At 37.7% G+C, this 17,719-nt stretch overlaps 1 protein-coding gene across 2 annotated transcripts in view; it reads right to left on the reverse strand.

The window, feature by feature from the left end:
- dennd4c (DENN/MADD domain containing 4C) overlaps positions 1 to 17,719 on the reverse strand; it is a 46,092-nt gene that overhangs the window by 17,418 nt on the left and 10,955 nt on the right. For both annotated transcript variants that reach the window (XM_044021269.1, XM_044021267.1), the window contains exons 2-8: positions 9,495 to 9,805; positions 3,519 to 3,771; positions 3,359 to 3,428; positions 974 to 1,143; positions 645 to 886; positions 468 to 534; positions 315 to 373 (exon numbers count right to left, since the gene is read on the reverse strand). In XM_044021269.1, the coding sequence (XP_043877204.1) occupies positions 315 to 373; positions 468 to 534; positions 645 to 886; positions 974 to 1,143; positions 3,359 to 3,428; positions 3,519 to 3,771; positions 9,495 to 9,793 (1,160 nt within the window). In that variant the 5' untranslated portion in view covers positions 9,794 to 9,805. The remainder of the gene's footprint in view (positions 1 to 314; positions 374 to 467; positions 535 to 644; positions 887 to 973; positions 1,144 to 3,358; positions 3,429 to 3,518; positions 3,772 to 9,494; positions 9,806 to 17,719) is intronic.

Raw genomic sequence — 17,719 nt, forward strand, 5'->3', positions numbered from 1 at the left:
CATCTTGTCTTAAAACCTTTCAGAATCTCATCTGATTATCATGGAAGTTTTATTGTGTCATTTGTTATTTATTGTCAGTTATTATCACTTGTTAAGGCAGCAACAGAACGTTGCAGAAAAAATGAGGAGAGACAAAAATAGCTTTGCAAAATGATGCAATGATGTAGGGTTAAATGTCTCAAAAATACATGCTGATTATTACTGCTATTGAATGTGTTTCGCTTTTTATTTTGGTCTACAAGTTGCATTCAGTATTCAATTTAAGCAAAGTATCAAAGTACATGGTTTTTTGAACCTTGAAGCAGTGATTGTACCTGAGGGGTAAAGGTGTACACACAGGCTGGGAGAGGATCAAGGTGTCATGTGCCGAGAGCTGAAAGAAAAATTCAGTCATGAGAAAACATTAAAAAAAATAATAGTTTTTTCATGATACAATTATTAACCAAGAAAGAAGAGTAATGTATCACCTGGACCAAGATTCTGGGCCTTTGAGGGGAAGGAAATGATACATTGTGCATGAAGTGTGAGATGTGCCTGTTGAGGGAAATATAAAAACTCGACTTAAGAACTCTGGTGTACAAAGTGATGTCTTTAAAATTAAAAAAATATACATAAACACATAGATAAACAGAGTAGTGCCTTACTTTTCAATAGGCAGTGGGTGGGGCCCTGAGACTGAGAGTTTGTAGAGGAACATCAGGAATTTGCGGAAAGACTCAAAGAAGGGCCAGCGAGAGAGCAAACAGATGCATTTATTGGTGTTAACAGGTCGATTAGGGATCATCTTCTTCTCCACCGTGGTGAGCAGGCCCAGCTGGATCTTCTGCCTCTCGCTCAACAGATCCACCGGGTACGGCTCAAAGAACTGAATAGCCGCTCCATACACCTAAACCCAGAGAAGAACAGATTCCTTTCTTAGCCGGTTTAAGAGTCTATCACAAATCCGTAGTCTGTAGTCATGTCTCTTTCCCACCTTTTCACCCGATGAGATGGTTAAGACAAACGTGGAAAAGACGGGCAGAGGATCACGTGTGTTTGGTGCCCAACACTCGATCTTGGCACCCATAGGCAAACAAAACAGAGGAACAGATTCGGACAAGGGGAAGGACTCATAATCCTCTTCTGGGTAACGGAAGATTAGACCTGAAGAGTGAGGGAAAACATGGATACAAAAATCAAGAAATAGGTGCGTAGCAATGTCGCAGCATAAGAAATCTAAAAGTACATGAGCCCATAGGGTTGGGCGATATATGGATAATTTATCTACTGTACATCGTGACATTAGACAAGATGTGGTCTTTAGACTTTATCCTAGATCTTTTCCTGGTTTTAAAGGCTGTTTGACAATGTCACATAATCTAAATATTATAAATTAAATATGATATATATTGATTAAAAAGATTCTGTACAAAAAATCACTTAACACAATTTATATATACATATACATATATATATGTATATATATATATATATATATATATATATATATACACATACACATATAGACATACATATATCTCTCTCTCTCTCTCTCTCTCTATATATATATATATATATATATATACACACATATATATACATATATATACTGTATATACATATACATGTATATTTATACCATGGCACGAGATAAGATATGGTCTTGGATATCGTCATATCGTGACTAAGTATCTTTGATGACTTTTTCTGGTTTTAAAGGCTGAAGCATTGATAACCATCATATGAATTACAGTGAATTTGTGAAATACACTAAATGTTGTAACTTAGATATACTGATTAAATGTAATTTGTGTTATAGCCGAATTTGACCATATTTATAGTCAATTTCATTATTAAATAAAACACGGAAATATCCTTCATTTAACATTAAAAAGTCAAAGAAGTAAACCAGATATTATGTTAAATGAAAGGTATTTTAAGACCATATACTGTAATACAGATCTCAGTAGATATTTCATTTAAGAGTGTACGTATTTACAATGTATTGTCACGCTCCTTTGAGAAGTGCAAACATAAGCCATCTCACCCATAATACACAGATTTTTCCCATATCACACAGCAGATATAATAAACCTCCTGACAGAAAAAAACATGCTTGTTCAAAGAAAGAGGGGTTGGGTAATTTCACATTATTGGTCAGTATACACAAGTTTCATTCAGAGGAAATTAGTCTTTTTCTGCTTTTCAGTGACATTTTTTGTTTGGGCAGATGCTGTACTGACAAGACACTCAACGTATGCATCACTAAACAAGCCTGCAGATGCTAAAATAACGGGTACGGCAGGAAGTGCTGTTGTCTGCGATGTAACAGTTGTCACACAGGAAAAAGACGGGCCAGAAAGTGTGTGTGTGTGTATGCATTCGGATCAGCACTGATTATACATGTATTACATAATTAATTATTCCAAAGGCCGAGTTGTTCAGGGTGCAGTCAATCAGAGAAAATGTCACTCAACAGTTCAATTCATCGACTGAGGCAGCCTTGTGCTCTGAGACAAAAACACAACTGAGGATGATTCTACAATAGCTCCTCACTGCAGTAGATTTTTCATGTCAGCATAATGTATTATTTATGTCTGCATAGTTGCATAAATAATGGGATAATCCTCATCACTGTCATTATCACATACGGCAGCTGACTTGCAACAAGAAATTGACTGAGTTGCAAACTCAAAATTAGTTATAGTAAATACGATTTTGAATTACCCTGACTCCCTGAAATTGTTTTAAAGTGGTTATAAGTATGACTTGCCATTTCATAACAAATTTGATTATCTATTAATGTTCTACCACTTCGTTCTCCAGGGTCTGAACATACATAGTGACGACTATGTGTTCTACGGTACCATTGTTCTTTACAAATGTTAAATAAATAAATGATTTTAGCAACATAATAGTTCACGGCCGGTTTTAAACTCTAAAGATCTTCACTTGCAAAATTATAGGATCAATTATTTCATGTTCATATTATTTATTTATCTCATAAACAGACAGAAAACAACTTTTACATTTTGAATAGGGCCCCTGCACAAAAGAAAGCTCAATGCAACACTTTTCATAGTAAGTACTTTTACAAACTTAGAAAATCTTATTTTAAAGGCCTCTCACGGACCACCTGCAGTACCTACCTTACCCAGCAGGGGGAACAGAATTTGTTAAAAAGCATGTTCTACCTCATTCTTGTATACTGTTAAAATGCAAGAAAATAGTGTGAAATATGATGAATCAAGAACTGATATTGACACTGAGCCATGAAATAAACATGTCAAAGGGGAACAAAGAACAAGAAGATGATGAAGATGCAGATAAATATTAAGTTTACACTGTAATCCACAAACAAAGTTTGACCTCTACTCACCAGCATTGTAACTGATGGAATTGGACGCAGATACTGACTTCTTGTAACACAGGAACACATTGGAGCCCCACTAAAAAGATTGTTGTAAAGATTTTAAAGATTAGCTCTCTTGGATGTTATGGTGCTGAAGTGTTTGGCGAATATGAATAATTGGACTTACCATGCCACAGTTGAGATTCTTGTCCACTTTGCAAAAAGTATGCGGTGGGATCTCACCCTTGCTGGTAACAATGACGCAAATGTCTGTGACGGCAAGGGAGTTCTGGGGCTGGACGGGCGGCGCTCGGCGGAGCGTGATGAAGATGCGCTGTGAGGTGGCCGAGCTGTTGTTGACGTTGGCGCAGCGGCCGTAGGGCGTGGCCTGGATGACCTCGCAGCCCTGGATCAGGCGCTCCTTCCCCTCATACAGAACCCTAACAAACACAACAAAGACAGCAGAAAATGTTAGCCTCACATGAAAGGATGCAATAATGTGTTTCTTTCAAGAATGAACATGATACTTTTTGTACATGATATGTACAATATTCCCAAAAGATTAGCTCTGAATGGAATTTGCAATTCCGTCATTTACATGGACGAACAATTAAATCATCGGACTGTGGTGTGTGTAAACATGCATCAAGCATTCGGTCAGCGTGGACTATTTTTACATGTGCAGTGTTGTCTAATTCTGTCTCATGTTCCTCTTCTTCCACGTCTGTGATTTTCATGTCTGTTCATTATTCTTTTTTTGGAATATACAGCAGTGACAAAACGGAAACATGTCACGCTTATGCCAGGCTTTTATTCCAAGTACTTGAATAAAAGTACTTGTAAGTACATGTAAACATAGTTATTGTCTTCGAAGGGCAAAGCCAAGAAACAAAGATGTTCATCTCTACAGCTCTTTTTGTCGACACTTGGGTGCTATCCACAAAATGGAATGAAACGAAGACAATCTTTTCAGGAAATGTCTTCATCCACACAAATACACCAAACAACACTAAAAACACAGTAAGAGACAGATGACGACGACAGCGAATGCAAGCGCAAGAGAGTCGATTACAGTAAAAACAACATTAGCAGATTTACTATCTGCAGATTTATTAGGGACAGCCCCTCAAAGAAACAAGGTATTCACAGAGATGTGGAAAAGAAGATGGCTGTTAGCAGTGAAGCGCAAATAGCTGGCATCATGCCTCACACATATTACAAAGCCCTGTAGAGTTAAGTCGCTCAGACATAGCTCTGTCTTCCAGCTAAGCGTTTCAATGTAAGGCAAGGACTCATTTATTTAACAAAGCTTGCTGCCAGAAGCCGACTTTCATTCTAATGATGCAACAGATTCACAGCATAAACACTCAAGTCTTATAATACTGCCTTATGACAATACTGAGTCACACATAGGTTTGGAAAAAAGGGCTTTTATGAGTGATAATAGCAATAATAGAGTATTGCTCAATGATGAGGATATACTCTGTGGGCCAGTGTGTGGTCAGCACAACTGACTTTCTCATAAACCTTGAGTTTTCTAGTTTCTTGAGAAGCCTGTGATTCAGACATATTTACCAGTTGACTCAAACTCCAGATAAGTGATTGTTGCATGTAAAGATGCATGGTACAAAATGAACATTTGCTTGTAATAGTATGGATTACTACTGCCATAATAGGGCTGGGCAAAATATTGTTATGATATCTATATTGTGACATGAGACAAGATATGGGTCTTTAAAATTGGATATCATCATATCATGATCTGTGATGGCGTTTCCTGGTTTCAAAGGCTGGTATCATTTTATTATATTGAATACACTTGTGAAATACACTAAACATATACAGATGTAAAAAAAATACATTAAGTAACCTCATTAACAACACCTCTTTCAAATTAAGCCTAGTCATTTATGTTATAGCATTGTTTCGTAAATATCCTTCATTTTACATTAAAAAGCCTAAGAAATAAACCAGGTATTATCTGAAATGAAAGGCAATAACTATATTTTAAGCATGTAATACAAATCATAAACAGCAGCTCTTTTATTTTAGAGTGCATTTACAGTGTATTGTCACTGTCCTTTGAGAAGCACAAACGTCTCAAAAGAAACGGTTTTCATGAGTTCAGAAAAACAACCTGTGCACAGCTTTATGCCATATATCTATACTGCATTGGGACAAAGCCCAAAAATCCCCTATGTCACAGAGTTTTGATTTCTGTTTCCCTCTCACTCTTGCTGTGGAACATCACACAGCTAAAAGTTGCAGTCAGGAAAACAATCAGTGACCCACTGTGTTGGTCTCAGCAGGGTATTTATTTTTTCATGACAGAATTATGCATGTGCTCCCTTTCTATATGGACATTCTGCTCAGAGGGAGGACAAATCCTTCTACTACTGTCGTCTACCACAACACGTTTTTTTGTTGTTTTTTTTAAACTTGAGAATTCTACGTGGCAGCCACTGGCAGATATAATAGTCCAGAGAGTCCACTTATTCTGAAAGGAGTGCGGGACAACAGTCCAGGATGAATGCTGATAGCAAATTCTCATTTAGGTGACAAAAAACAAGCCCTAATGAGCACAGGGTGTCATGACAGTGGAGAGCTCCAGGCTGGGGATGCTAGCTTCACACACAGCAGAGGTGGCAGAAGGAAGAATTAAAGATTTGCAGGAGGCAAGTTATACATTTATTATTTCAGTGGTAAAAGACAGCTTGCAGGTTTAAGGGTCAGCAGGTGGCAGAGGAAATCTCTTAGTTCAACCAAATTTCATAATTAGCAGGTGAACAAATGCAATTAAACCATCTATGCATAACTTTTTTTGTAAATTAGATAGATCATAACCATTCTTATTAGGGCTGCAACTAATGGTTATTTCCATAATCAACTAATATAATTTCATTTATTAATTTGTCAATTTATCAATTAGTTAGATAAATTGACAATTTAAATTTAATTAGAAAATGTAGATATTGGATAATTCCTAGATTATAAAGATAGATTCAGAATACAGACTCCTCGACATGTGATTGAGAATTGCAATCCGGATATTTATTAGGGCTGCAACTGCAACATTATTGTGATAATTTATTTTTATTTTTGTTCTATTTTAAAAGCTGTTCGGCTTCTGAAATGTGAATATTTTCAGGTTCCGTTGCTCTATATAAGAAATCATTAAATTTGGATTATATTTTTATGGACAAAAGAAGACATTTGAGAACATCATCCTTTCCACTGATACCATTTGTTTACTGAGATTTCATGGACCAAACAAGTGAATAAAAGAAAATAATCAACAGATTAATTGATTATGAAAATGATTGATTAATATAATATAATCAATTATTCTGTCACTTAATCATTGGTCAACAAATTGTTTGAAAAATGTTTCCAAACCTGAAAATCGTAGGTTTTTTTGTTCTCAAACAAACAATTATTCAGTTATAATGACTTGTTTTGTTATATGCAGCAAAGAAACCAGGAAATATTAACATTTGAGAAGGTGTAAAATCACAAAACTTGTTAATAATAATATTTTAAAAACCAGATTCATCTTGTGGTTATTAGACTTTTGAATAAGTACCACCTGAGAAAATATTGAGCTCTGTTGTACCATACTCTCCATTTCTGAATGATGGAATTAATAGTGCTCAGTGAGATGTTCAAAGCTTATAACCTAACCCTGTATTTAACCAGCTCAACACTGATCACATACCCTGGTATGTTTCTGATTTTCCTCTAAGTATCACCAGAGGAAGCTCACATACCACCACGTACCACAGTTTGAGAACCATGAGATTGACCGATTATCATAATAGTTGCAGATTCATTTAGTAACCATTACGCATTACGTAGTTGCAGCCCTAATTGTTATAACGTATTTCTTATAAACCACACACTCGTGAATTTATGTTGAGTTTTGTAATATTTGTGTTTGCAGCTAAAGAGCAGACAAGCTTGTGAAATCTGTTATTCATGGCCGATTTGTTGCTTCAGCAAATGCAAACAAAGCTCAACAACGGCTGTGGATTCTTGGATTCGAGTATTTTCTCCTCCCCATATGTCAGCATTGCACAATCTCTTCAAGGAAACCACTCAACATACAATCTTCTGTTTCTACTCAATGGCTGCAGTGTTTCGTGCTGGTTTTTATGTGCCTCTACAGTTTAAAGTGAAAAAATAAGACATGAAATGAGGCAGAATAGAACACAGAACAAAGCAGAATGCACTGCAGTTCAAAGCATTTATGTGTCCACACAGCAAGAATATTTTTAATTACATAAATTTCACATATTCCACTTGAGTGAAGGGGAATCTCTTGGATAACTGGAAACTCCAGTTTGTTCCAAGGCAGAAACAAAACAAAAAAAGGCCCTCAGACAAAGACTAAGGTGTGTGAGGAAATAACAAGCTATTGCATCATAGTTCTCAATAAATATTACTGTTTGGACTATTGCCAGCTCACTGCAGATTGGTTAACAGGTGTAAAAGTTAGGCAATGGAGGTTAAAGTGCTTAACAAAATCAAGTTATTTGTCATGAGGCAATAAAGGGAAGCAAGAGCATTCCAATCAGTGGACAGGACAAGAGGTGCAGCAGAGAGGGAGCGCTCCGTGACAAAATAGGGGCGGGTGAGTGAGGTGGTCAGCACACCGACTTCCTTCCACTTCTGTTTTGTTGTGAAGTGAATGTGAAAGTTGCTTCAAAGTTATGCGAGAAAATGTGGACGTTGCTAACAATGAGAGCCTTCATTCATCAAGAGCGAAAATCTGCCGACTGTCTCCTTCACATCCAGGCCCGAAGCATAAGCCAACTAAGCAGCTGCTTATTTACCCAATAGCATAACTTTACTTTTAGTTTTCAAAAATAAGTGTTGAACCCATACTGTTATTACATTTCTGATATCTAGTATATCTATTCTTAAAAATAAATCTACCTTTATAGTGTTTTATCTAAAGTTATTTGGTTTTCTTTCATTTTAATTTATTTTAGCAGGCAAAACATTAAAAAGAAATTCTTATTCATAATGTTGACCTCTGAATATGAAAATGCATTAACTCTAGGCCACTATTGTAATTTTACTGTCCACTAAGGTTAAAAACCCTCGTGACCCTCGTTTGGTATAAATAACACAACTCATGCAATTTACAAGTATAGAAACTAGATTTGTCTTGTTTCTACTGCTTTCACTCAGGAGCAAAACATTGACATTGAAATCATTATTAATGTTGAATGATTGTACACGATATTTTGAGTCATATAACCTAGTGAAGGCTTAATGTATGACGGTATAATCATGTTTTCACAAGTCTAGTTTCACAAAATTCAGATTTGCTGAGAGAAATGTGCCTATGTAGTAGTTCCATCAACAGCTGTAAAGCAAACATTGGAAGTTAGTTCACCACGAGAAGCAGTAGGTGGCGCCAAACTCTGTGATACCACAGAAGGACAACAAAGCTTGACGATGTAAATAAAGAGCGTCAATAGCTGTTGATACATAGCAGCATTCAGTTTATTATTGTGATCAAGGTTTTCTCACCAGTCCCCGTGTCTCTAGTCAACAGCTGTTTCCATCAATTTTCCTGGTCACATGATTTCTAAACGTCCTCTTTTATTCGCTAAAACTGTTTCCATTTATCAACAACACATTTCCCACCTGACTCAAGGGTAAAAGCCTCGGGTCACTGTAGCTACTATTTCTGTTAAAGCTTGACTGTAAGCTTCATGTACAGTAAATCATGTGATTGTTGTACATAGTAAAAGGGGAAAGCTATTGCTATTGTTATTATAAAAACAAAGAAAAATAAATGCAATAGAATGTGTGTAAATGTGGTGGAAGGCCTTCATCATGGATGACGTGCATGTGTCAACCCATGCTCATATGATGGGAGGGTGTCAAGGCAAAGAGCCGCCATCGTTAAGTGCTTAACCACCTGAGGATGAGACTCAACAATCAGCCATTTATCCAGGGATCTCACCTACAGCAGCTTTAATTACTGTGATGAAAACTCGTTTTTAGGTGTTTGTTTTACACATACAAAGACGGCAGTCTCACATGGTACAAAACAATGGCACAGTTGCTGATACGTGACGTCACGCAAAATTAACGATTTGCCTCTGGGCTCATTCAGAGCTACAAACAGTGACGTAGACAGCTGACTCACCCAACGTCAATGAGTGGAGCCTTCCCTCGACCCCTCCTGTAGCACAGGAAGAGCTCAGGGCTCTTCAGACTGCCATGGTTTAGGTTAGCTGGCTGGCCGCTGTAGGTGGTGTCAATACACGTGAAGCCCTCCGGCACCGCTTCTCCCGCTGACCTGTTTATGACGGCCAAGTCAGTGATGGGCGCTTTGGGCCCGCTGGACTTGGCCTCTGACAGATCCTGTTCCAAGGGCGTGGACTTGTCCGTCAGACCGGCTACGACAAAGTAGTCGGTCACACGGTGACCCTTGTCCTCAATCATGGCTGGCTGAACCTGGAGAATAAAGAGATACATGAAATTAGACAACTTTAAAGTAGATCAGAGGTTAAAACCTTATTGTCCGAGCTTTCTATTACGATGAGCAATAATATTGTTTATTGTCCCATCACTAATACCTACAATTACTGTTTCTGACCTTAGGCAAACCCAGTGGTGTAGGTAAAGGTCTTATATCTCACTCTTGGGTGGTGGGATGTCAACATATGCGAGCAAACAAAGAATACTTAACTGGTTTGTGCATACATATCCTCAGAAAAAGCAGTTGGGAATGCTGGGTTTTTGTGCTGGTCAACTCCGTGAGTTGGTGACACCAAAAAGTCACTCACCAAACCACTGCTATAAGACCAGTAACTCCTGTTGCTTTCTGTCTTTAGATTTATGCAAAATAAATACAGTCAGTGAACATATCAGTCCAAACATCCTCATATAAAGTATTGGCATATTGGATATCGGCAAAAGTCCAATATCGTGTATCCCCAACTCAAACCTCTATTGATATGATTCTCTGCACTAAATATTGTTGCCTTTGTTCCACATTCCCCATTTATTTCCTATGGAGGAAAAGTTGCAGAAAGTTATACATTTCTAAAAGTATAAAAGTCGAAAATGTCCTGAACATGGTGACCAGAGTTAAGAATAAAGACAAGAGGAACACTATAGCTGGAAACAAAGTTAGGAATGCTTTTATGCTGTGGCTGAGGCAGTAAAGAGTATCCTTTAAGGCTGCTGCACCACAAAGAAGCAAACAAACTGGCTGGAAACACAAGGGGTAATGAAGGGACTGGGTCTGTTGACATTCACAAACACTCTTGTCATTATATATCTCCAAACATGTCGAGAGAGTTAAGGATCATGTGGCTGCAGCAAGCCAGGGGAGAACCACTGGGTCTGGAGGAATGCTCTGAAATGTCACCGGGACCACAAATCAGGCCACAAGAGTGGTCTTTAAACACTTGATTAATGGTAAATATTAAAAGGAACAAAAAAAAAGAAAAAGGTTTTACCTCCTAAAATGGGACATTTTTAGTAAGGTTCCTTGTGTAGTTATTAGACTTTTTGCCTTTATGCCTGCTCACCATTTATGTTCTATATGCATTGTTAGAAGGAAAACAATATGTTAATTTGCCAAAGAAAAGCACTTATGTTATCAAGCCTGGCCAAAACCATGTTAGAGAGCTTTTAAGATCTATATAAATCAGTTTTTCCAGTGGCGAGTGGTGACTCAGCCACTGAAGCTCATTCATTTCTATTCCGGACGTGAATCATACCCATGCAGAAGGTTAAGAATATGTTAGGAGTGTCAAATCTGGCAGAAGTCTATGGTAGTGTACGGCTGAAGAACCCGTTGGCTTGACACTTTATCTGACTAAGTGGGACTTTCAGTCATCTTTTTTGTTAATATTAAGCTTTGAGAACATGCCATGGTGTATTGTATGAAGTCTCTCTGAAGTGCACAGGCTGGTCTTACAGTCCAGGTATCTCTGAAGAATGTTAGCTGGACATTTGCCCAGAATTTGGCCCATTTTTCACTGTCCTTTGAATCCACATTGGGCAAAACACTCAGATCAAAGAGAGAGTGGTGTCAGCATGTAAAAATAATCCTCAAGCCAAAAGAAAATTTATACTTCTCATGTCACATCCAGTAAGAATCCAGTAAGAATTAATACAAGCTTTTTCTTTTGTTCTTTGTTTCAGGAAATGTCTTCATCCACTCGAAACCCTGACTCTAAATGCTATAATACATTGCCAGGCTTGCACGTGGTGCTGTAGTACTGCTACAGAAACACACCAAAACTGGAGAAAATGTGGAGCGCGCTCATACGGCATGTGTGCTGTGTAAGAAACAGAGACAGAATGAAGAAAGCCAGGGCGACTAAGGAAAAAAACAGAAGTAACCATAAAGCAAACAAACCAAAAAATATACAAACACAAGAGAGGGAAGACCTTAACGACGTAAAGCGGTTAAGTGGTAGCGCAAGCAAGCGCAAGAGCGAGGTGGGATTACGACATCATCCTTTTCCCAAAGTAGCGTATTGATTGTCTCCACAAAAACGCAAGGGAGGCGTTTTGACATTTTCCGACGATAAAACACAGTTTCCATGTGAGTTGTATGTCTATAGTATGATAAAAAACTTAAAAGATTTAACTACACTCATTTTCATGTGGACAGCCCACTAATGCATGTTAATATAGACTTATAGTCACTGTTTTAAGACATTGGTGGAGTCTCGTCCTCGTCTTGTCCTCGTCTCTTAATCATGAAAAAAGGTTGTTGACGAATATGTTTCGTCTCATCTCACCTGACAAAATGTACAATGCTGAGATCAAAGAGAGGGTGGTGTAAATCCTCAAGCACAAACAAACAATACTTCCATGTTGCATCCAGTACCAATCGATGTCAACTTTAAACAGACAAAAGTGGCACAATAAGTCCATCACTGTCAACAATTAGTGGATTATTAGATCACTCCTCTCCTACATCCTCTTCCACAAGCCAAGTGTTGCAGTAATGTAAGGCAGACCAACCCAGCTGGGGGTGAATTGCTATATCAGATAGGCGAGGCAAGGAAGAAAAGTATCAAACAGGGTCAGTTTGGTGAATCCTCCTGTGTAAGAGGGTACAGAAGTGCACATATTTACTTTCAAAACAGGACCACCCGTAAGAAATAGCTCTTTTGTTTCCCATTCTGAGGAATGTCACTGAAATTTAAGTTTTTATTTGTTCTCATAAATAAAATTAGTTGGAGCCCAAATTATTCCAGATGTGGACAGCACAATGCGGCCTCCCCTGTCCCACTCAGCAAAAGGCCATATTTTTTATGACAATGCAGAGCAGCAATCCAGACACAGAGAGCTTTTAAGACTTATTGCTCTGAAGAGATTTACTGGACTGTAGCCATGGTTACATCTTAAAACCTATTCAAAAGCAAAACACTGTTGGATTTTTTTCACTCAACATTTGCTTTATAACCAATATACCATTTGCTGTAGCAAATTGTGTTCCCAAGAAAGGGTAGCCAGTAAATGTGCTCTAGTGGTTCAATAACCGGCGCTTGGATTGTATTCACGTTGTTGAATTAATGTGATGAAATGTTTAAAAAACAAGTTTATTATAAGATTTCATCAGTCTGAAGGATTAGGACCCTTTGAAAACATGTTATTTTGGCTAGAAGCAGCTATACTCAGTATTTATTAAACATCTACTTTCCCAGTTGTGTAATGTGTACACATGAGCTGGGTGTGTGTTGGCCAGTAAGAGATAAATTGTCTGGATTCCACCTGTTTGTAACACTTTTTTTATAATATTTTATTTATCTGACTGCATTCTTTCACTTTTTTTTTAATTTTAAGTCAAGCGAGTGCCACATAAGTAAAAACACCTGCACTCACACAAACTGATTCATTTAATGTCTCATCTTGCAGTCATTTGTAATAATTGCCCTGGCTTCTTGACTGATGTGATGGACACATCAGTCAAGAAGCTTTCTAAAGTGAAAAACACTATAAGATGCAATAAAGTACTGGATAGCTAAAGGGATACTAAAAAAAGTTGAAAAAAAAGATAAAAGTTTGGTGATACATTATAAATTTCCACTGCACTGTCACTGTGAGCAGCCACCTTTCCAATGATACCAATATATGAATTATAGCTGCTTGACAATACTAGAGGAAATCAGGTCAGTTAGTTCAAATAAGTTTCCTTATGATTGTGCTTCTCAAAGGAGAGTGACAATACACTGTAAATACAGTAAAATAAAAGATCTACTGTTTTAATCCTCATTACATGAAAATAAACTTATTACCTTTCATTTCAGATAACATCTGCTTATATTCCTTAATTTATATATATATATATATATATATATATATATATATATATATATAGAGAGAGAGAGAGAGAGAGAGAGAGAGAGATCCATATATATCTATATATACATACAGATATATATGTAAATGTATATGTGCTGTATTTCAGCCCATGGCCAAGAGAGAAAGGAATTGGGCTTGTAACCAGAGGGTTCAAATCTGGGTCCCTAGGCTAGGCACACAATCCACCATTACAAAAAAGTTATTCCACTCTCTTAATGTAACTGCAATGTCCTTGGTTAACACTTCAAAGAACTATGCTTGGTGAATAAAATTGAATGTTGAGCGCAAAAAATGGTTCCATTCACAACAGGAGCATTTTGTTCACTCTGACAAACTTGGCCTTTCACACACCTTCTCACCTCCCACAACAAAGTTCTTTTCTGTGATCCATTTTCCCATCAAGAGCACCTCAAGGTATCCAAGGATTCAGTGTAACACAACCAACACAAGGCCATTTCTTTTGTCTTTCAAACTGTTGGTATTTTCTTAATTTAACTTTACCGATATCAGTAAGACACAGTCCTTTTACATCATTCAAACTATAAAACTGTTCACAAAACATGTGTACTGATTGCATTTACAGTACCTCCTACAGCCATTACAAGTCATTTCAAAGACATGATTCTCCTTGTATGTAACAAATATTCTGCTCCTTGCCCACAACATGACTCAGCTAAAATGTAATATTTAAATGTTTACAGTCTTGTGCATAGTGACGCATGTAATATATAACATTTTTGGATTGTATCAGATATTACACTTTTATCTGTTCAATGTACGGCCCAGTGATTTTGACCAGTATCGGACCGATACTGATACTTAGTATCGGCTCATCCCTATATTTTGAAAATCGATTAATCATTTTGGGTATTTGTTAGTTTTTTTAATACTATTCACTTTGATTTTTGAGTGAATATTTTCTGGTTTCTTTTCTACATATAACAAAGAAAACATTCAGAAAGACCAAAAGTAGATTCACTCAATATAAAACAATACACAGGAAATACTGGACACCAACTAGACGGTATAGGAGGTGATTGTTAAAAAATAACTTCTGTTGGAAAATTTAAGAAATTAAAACAAGAACCTTTTTATACTGTATTTTGGACTGTTCACAAATCAATTTTTGCCAAAACCTCAGATTCAAGAGAGTGGTTCTGCTCTACTCTCTCTACTATTTAGTTATCCACTATTTCCTTATTTATTTATTTATTTATATCTTTACTTATCCCTTCTCCATTTATCTAATAATTTGTTAAATTGAATATCGATTACCCCTTCATCATTCATCATTTCCCCTTCTGGAAGAGCTCTTTGTATTCTTGCCAGCAAATATTTTTGATGTCACTGTGAGAATGCATTACCTGTGGAATGATCTTGTGATGTACCAACCAATACAAATTAATAAAAAAAATCATTTTGGTTTCTGGACAAAACAAAACATAATTTCATGTTTTAGGAAGCACTGATTGTTATTCTATGGAGCAAATAACTCATCAATTAGTCAATTAGCAGATATGTTTGATTCTGAGCACATAGAGTGTACAAAACTGGCTTATTATTGCTATATCTGCCATATTCTTAACTGCCAGGGATCAGGGATCCTCACATGAATAATTATTAGGTGTGCACGCAACGTCAGCTTCACTATTAAAGCTGGAACTATGTGGCTCCTCTTCTGCCACCACCACACACCCCACAACCATACAAATCTCTTTGTGACAACCCATCATTGACAGACACGGATGCTGCCATGGCAACAAATGCCAGCCTGTTCAACCCTGAGCTGTGACTCCTGTCATTCTCGCAGAGGAAACTGTTCTCTTTCAAAGGTACATTTAGTTTTAGCACACATGTTCTCTGCAGTGTTCAAGGTTGTCAGAACCCAGTCCAGTGTTGCATTTTGATACATAAAGTAAATTAAGTGATACAAATGGCTTGTTTTATTGTCCCCTGCTACAAAACGTGTAAATGCCCATTTATGGTGATGGTGTTGACAGGGAATTAGACTAAAAGCTTTAAACCTAATGTAAACACAAGCAAATTTAAGATTACAGGAATCACTGCCGCTTCTTGCTCTGCACGTGTTTCAACAAGCAGGTCGGAAAAACACGACTTCTAAACCTGGAGGCAAGAAGGGAAAAAAATGAGGACGCTTCTTGGGACAAAGGGTAAAATAAGTGAGTCAAACTGGTAGACAAAAAGCCGTGCATTCAATTTCCAGTGCACGCAGCCTTGTGTTGTAACTTGAGCCCCTGCCTCTAAAGGCCATGCTCTGCCCCTCCCTTCCCATGTGAAAACCTGTTCCTCTTTTACTCCTGAGCCCCACTGATCGGGTGTCACGCCCCTTTTGTCTGGGTTGCACTCGGGGAGTAAGGTCACAGTGAACTGTGACAGAAGATACCACCGTGAAGCCACAGTGGAGTGGACACATGGTTTGAGTGACTCTTTACTATGAAGCTGCTTCTGGCTTCCTTCCTGCTATAAATTCAAAAAAAAACAAGGCCTTGGTGTTAGGTTTGTATCCAGAACATCATTATGTTATTATTATATATTATAAAGCAGCACACAGAAAAAAAATTATGTTTTTTTTCATCACTAGAGTGAGACCGGTTATAACATTTACAGTACATGACGATGACATAGAAAAAAATTAATTATAGTGCTAGCGCTATTATTGTTATTGTTCATTCTGGAGTCAAAATCCAGGCTTAAACTTAAAATACATGTCAACATGTTTTGTACAACATCAAAATTTTAACACTACCAGAGTCAGACTCAAGCTGATCTGGGTGTTTTGTAGAGTGGCAACCAATCAATCCATTATTAATGAAAAATAGATTGTCAATTATTTTTGATAAACAATTAATCGGTTTGAGTGTTTTTTTGAAAAATCAAACCAACTTCTTTTTACTACTTACCCCCGACTAATACACTAAAATAAGAGAAGCTGGTATACGTAAGGATAACACAAAAGTGACAAAAACATTGCTAAATTCAGGCTTTTTTGAGGTGCGAGAAACTGCCTGTGTCCAGCTATGCACAAAAGTATCTGGACGTCTGACTATTACATCAACAGGGACTGTTATGACATATTCAAATACATATACATATACTCTCCTCAGCAAGCTGTCGTGTGTAAACAGCACAAAGACTGGCTCATGCGTAAAGTGATAATACAGGACCTCCACAATATCACAACATTCCTCTATCAAAATTTAACCAGGTGAGAATGTTGTGGGCCGAGTTCTGTCGGGCCTAACTTTTAAGGCCCGATTACAGCTCTTAGTTGGTCCCCCTTTTGCAGCTATAACAGCTTCCACACTTCTTGGAAGACTTTCCTCATGATTTTGAAGTGCTTCTATGGGAATTTGTGCCCATTCATTCTGTAGAGCAGTTATAAGGCCAGGCACTGGTGTTGGATGAGAAGGCCTGGCTCGCAATCTCTGTTCCAGTTCATCCAAAAGGTGATCGATTTGGTTGAGGTCAGGTCTCTGTGTGGACAAGTCAAGTTCTTCCACACCAAACTCGTCAAACCTTCCTTTCTCAAACTGTTGCAACAAATTTGGAAGCATAGCACTATCTGAAATGTCTTGGAATGCTGAAGCGTTAAGATTGGCCTTAAGAGATAAGGGTCCTAGCCCAAAGCCTAATTGAAACACATGAATTTAATACTTTAATACAGATGTGGCCAAATACCTTTGTCCAGATATTAAATATTGAAGCAGATGATCAAAATATTGAGATATTATTGATAAGGCATGTTGCAAAATGTATCAGTCAGTCATTATCTACCGCTTTATCCTCCACCAGAGGGTCGCGGGGGGTGCTGTGCCAATCTCAGCTACATGGGGTGATAGGCGGGGTACACCCTGGACAGTTCGCCAGTCCATCGCAGGGCCACACACAGCTAGAGACAAACAACCATTCACTCTCACACTCACTCCTATGGTCAATTGAGAGTGTCCAATTTACCTAATCCCCACATTGCATGTTTTTGGACAGTGGGAGGAAGCCGGAGAACCCGGAGAGAACCCA

The sequence above is a fragment of the Solea senegalensis genome, linkage group LG3, assembly GCF_019176455.1.
Source record: "Solea senegalensis isolate Sse05_10M linkage group LG3, IFAPA_SoseM_1, whole genome shotgun sequence".
In the NCBI taxonomy this organism is placed as follows: domain Eukaryota; kingdom Metazoa; phylum Chordata; class Actinopteri; order Pleuronectiformes; family Soleidae; genus Solea; species Solea senegalensis.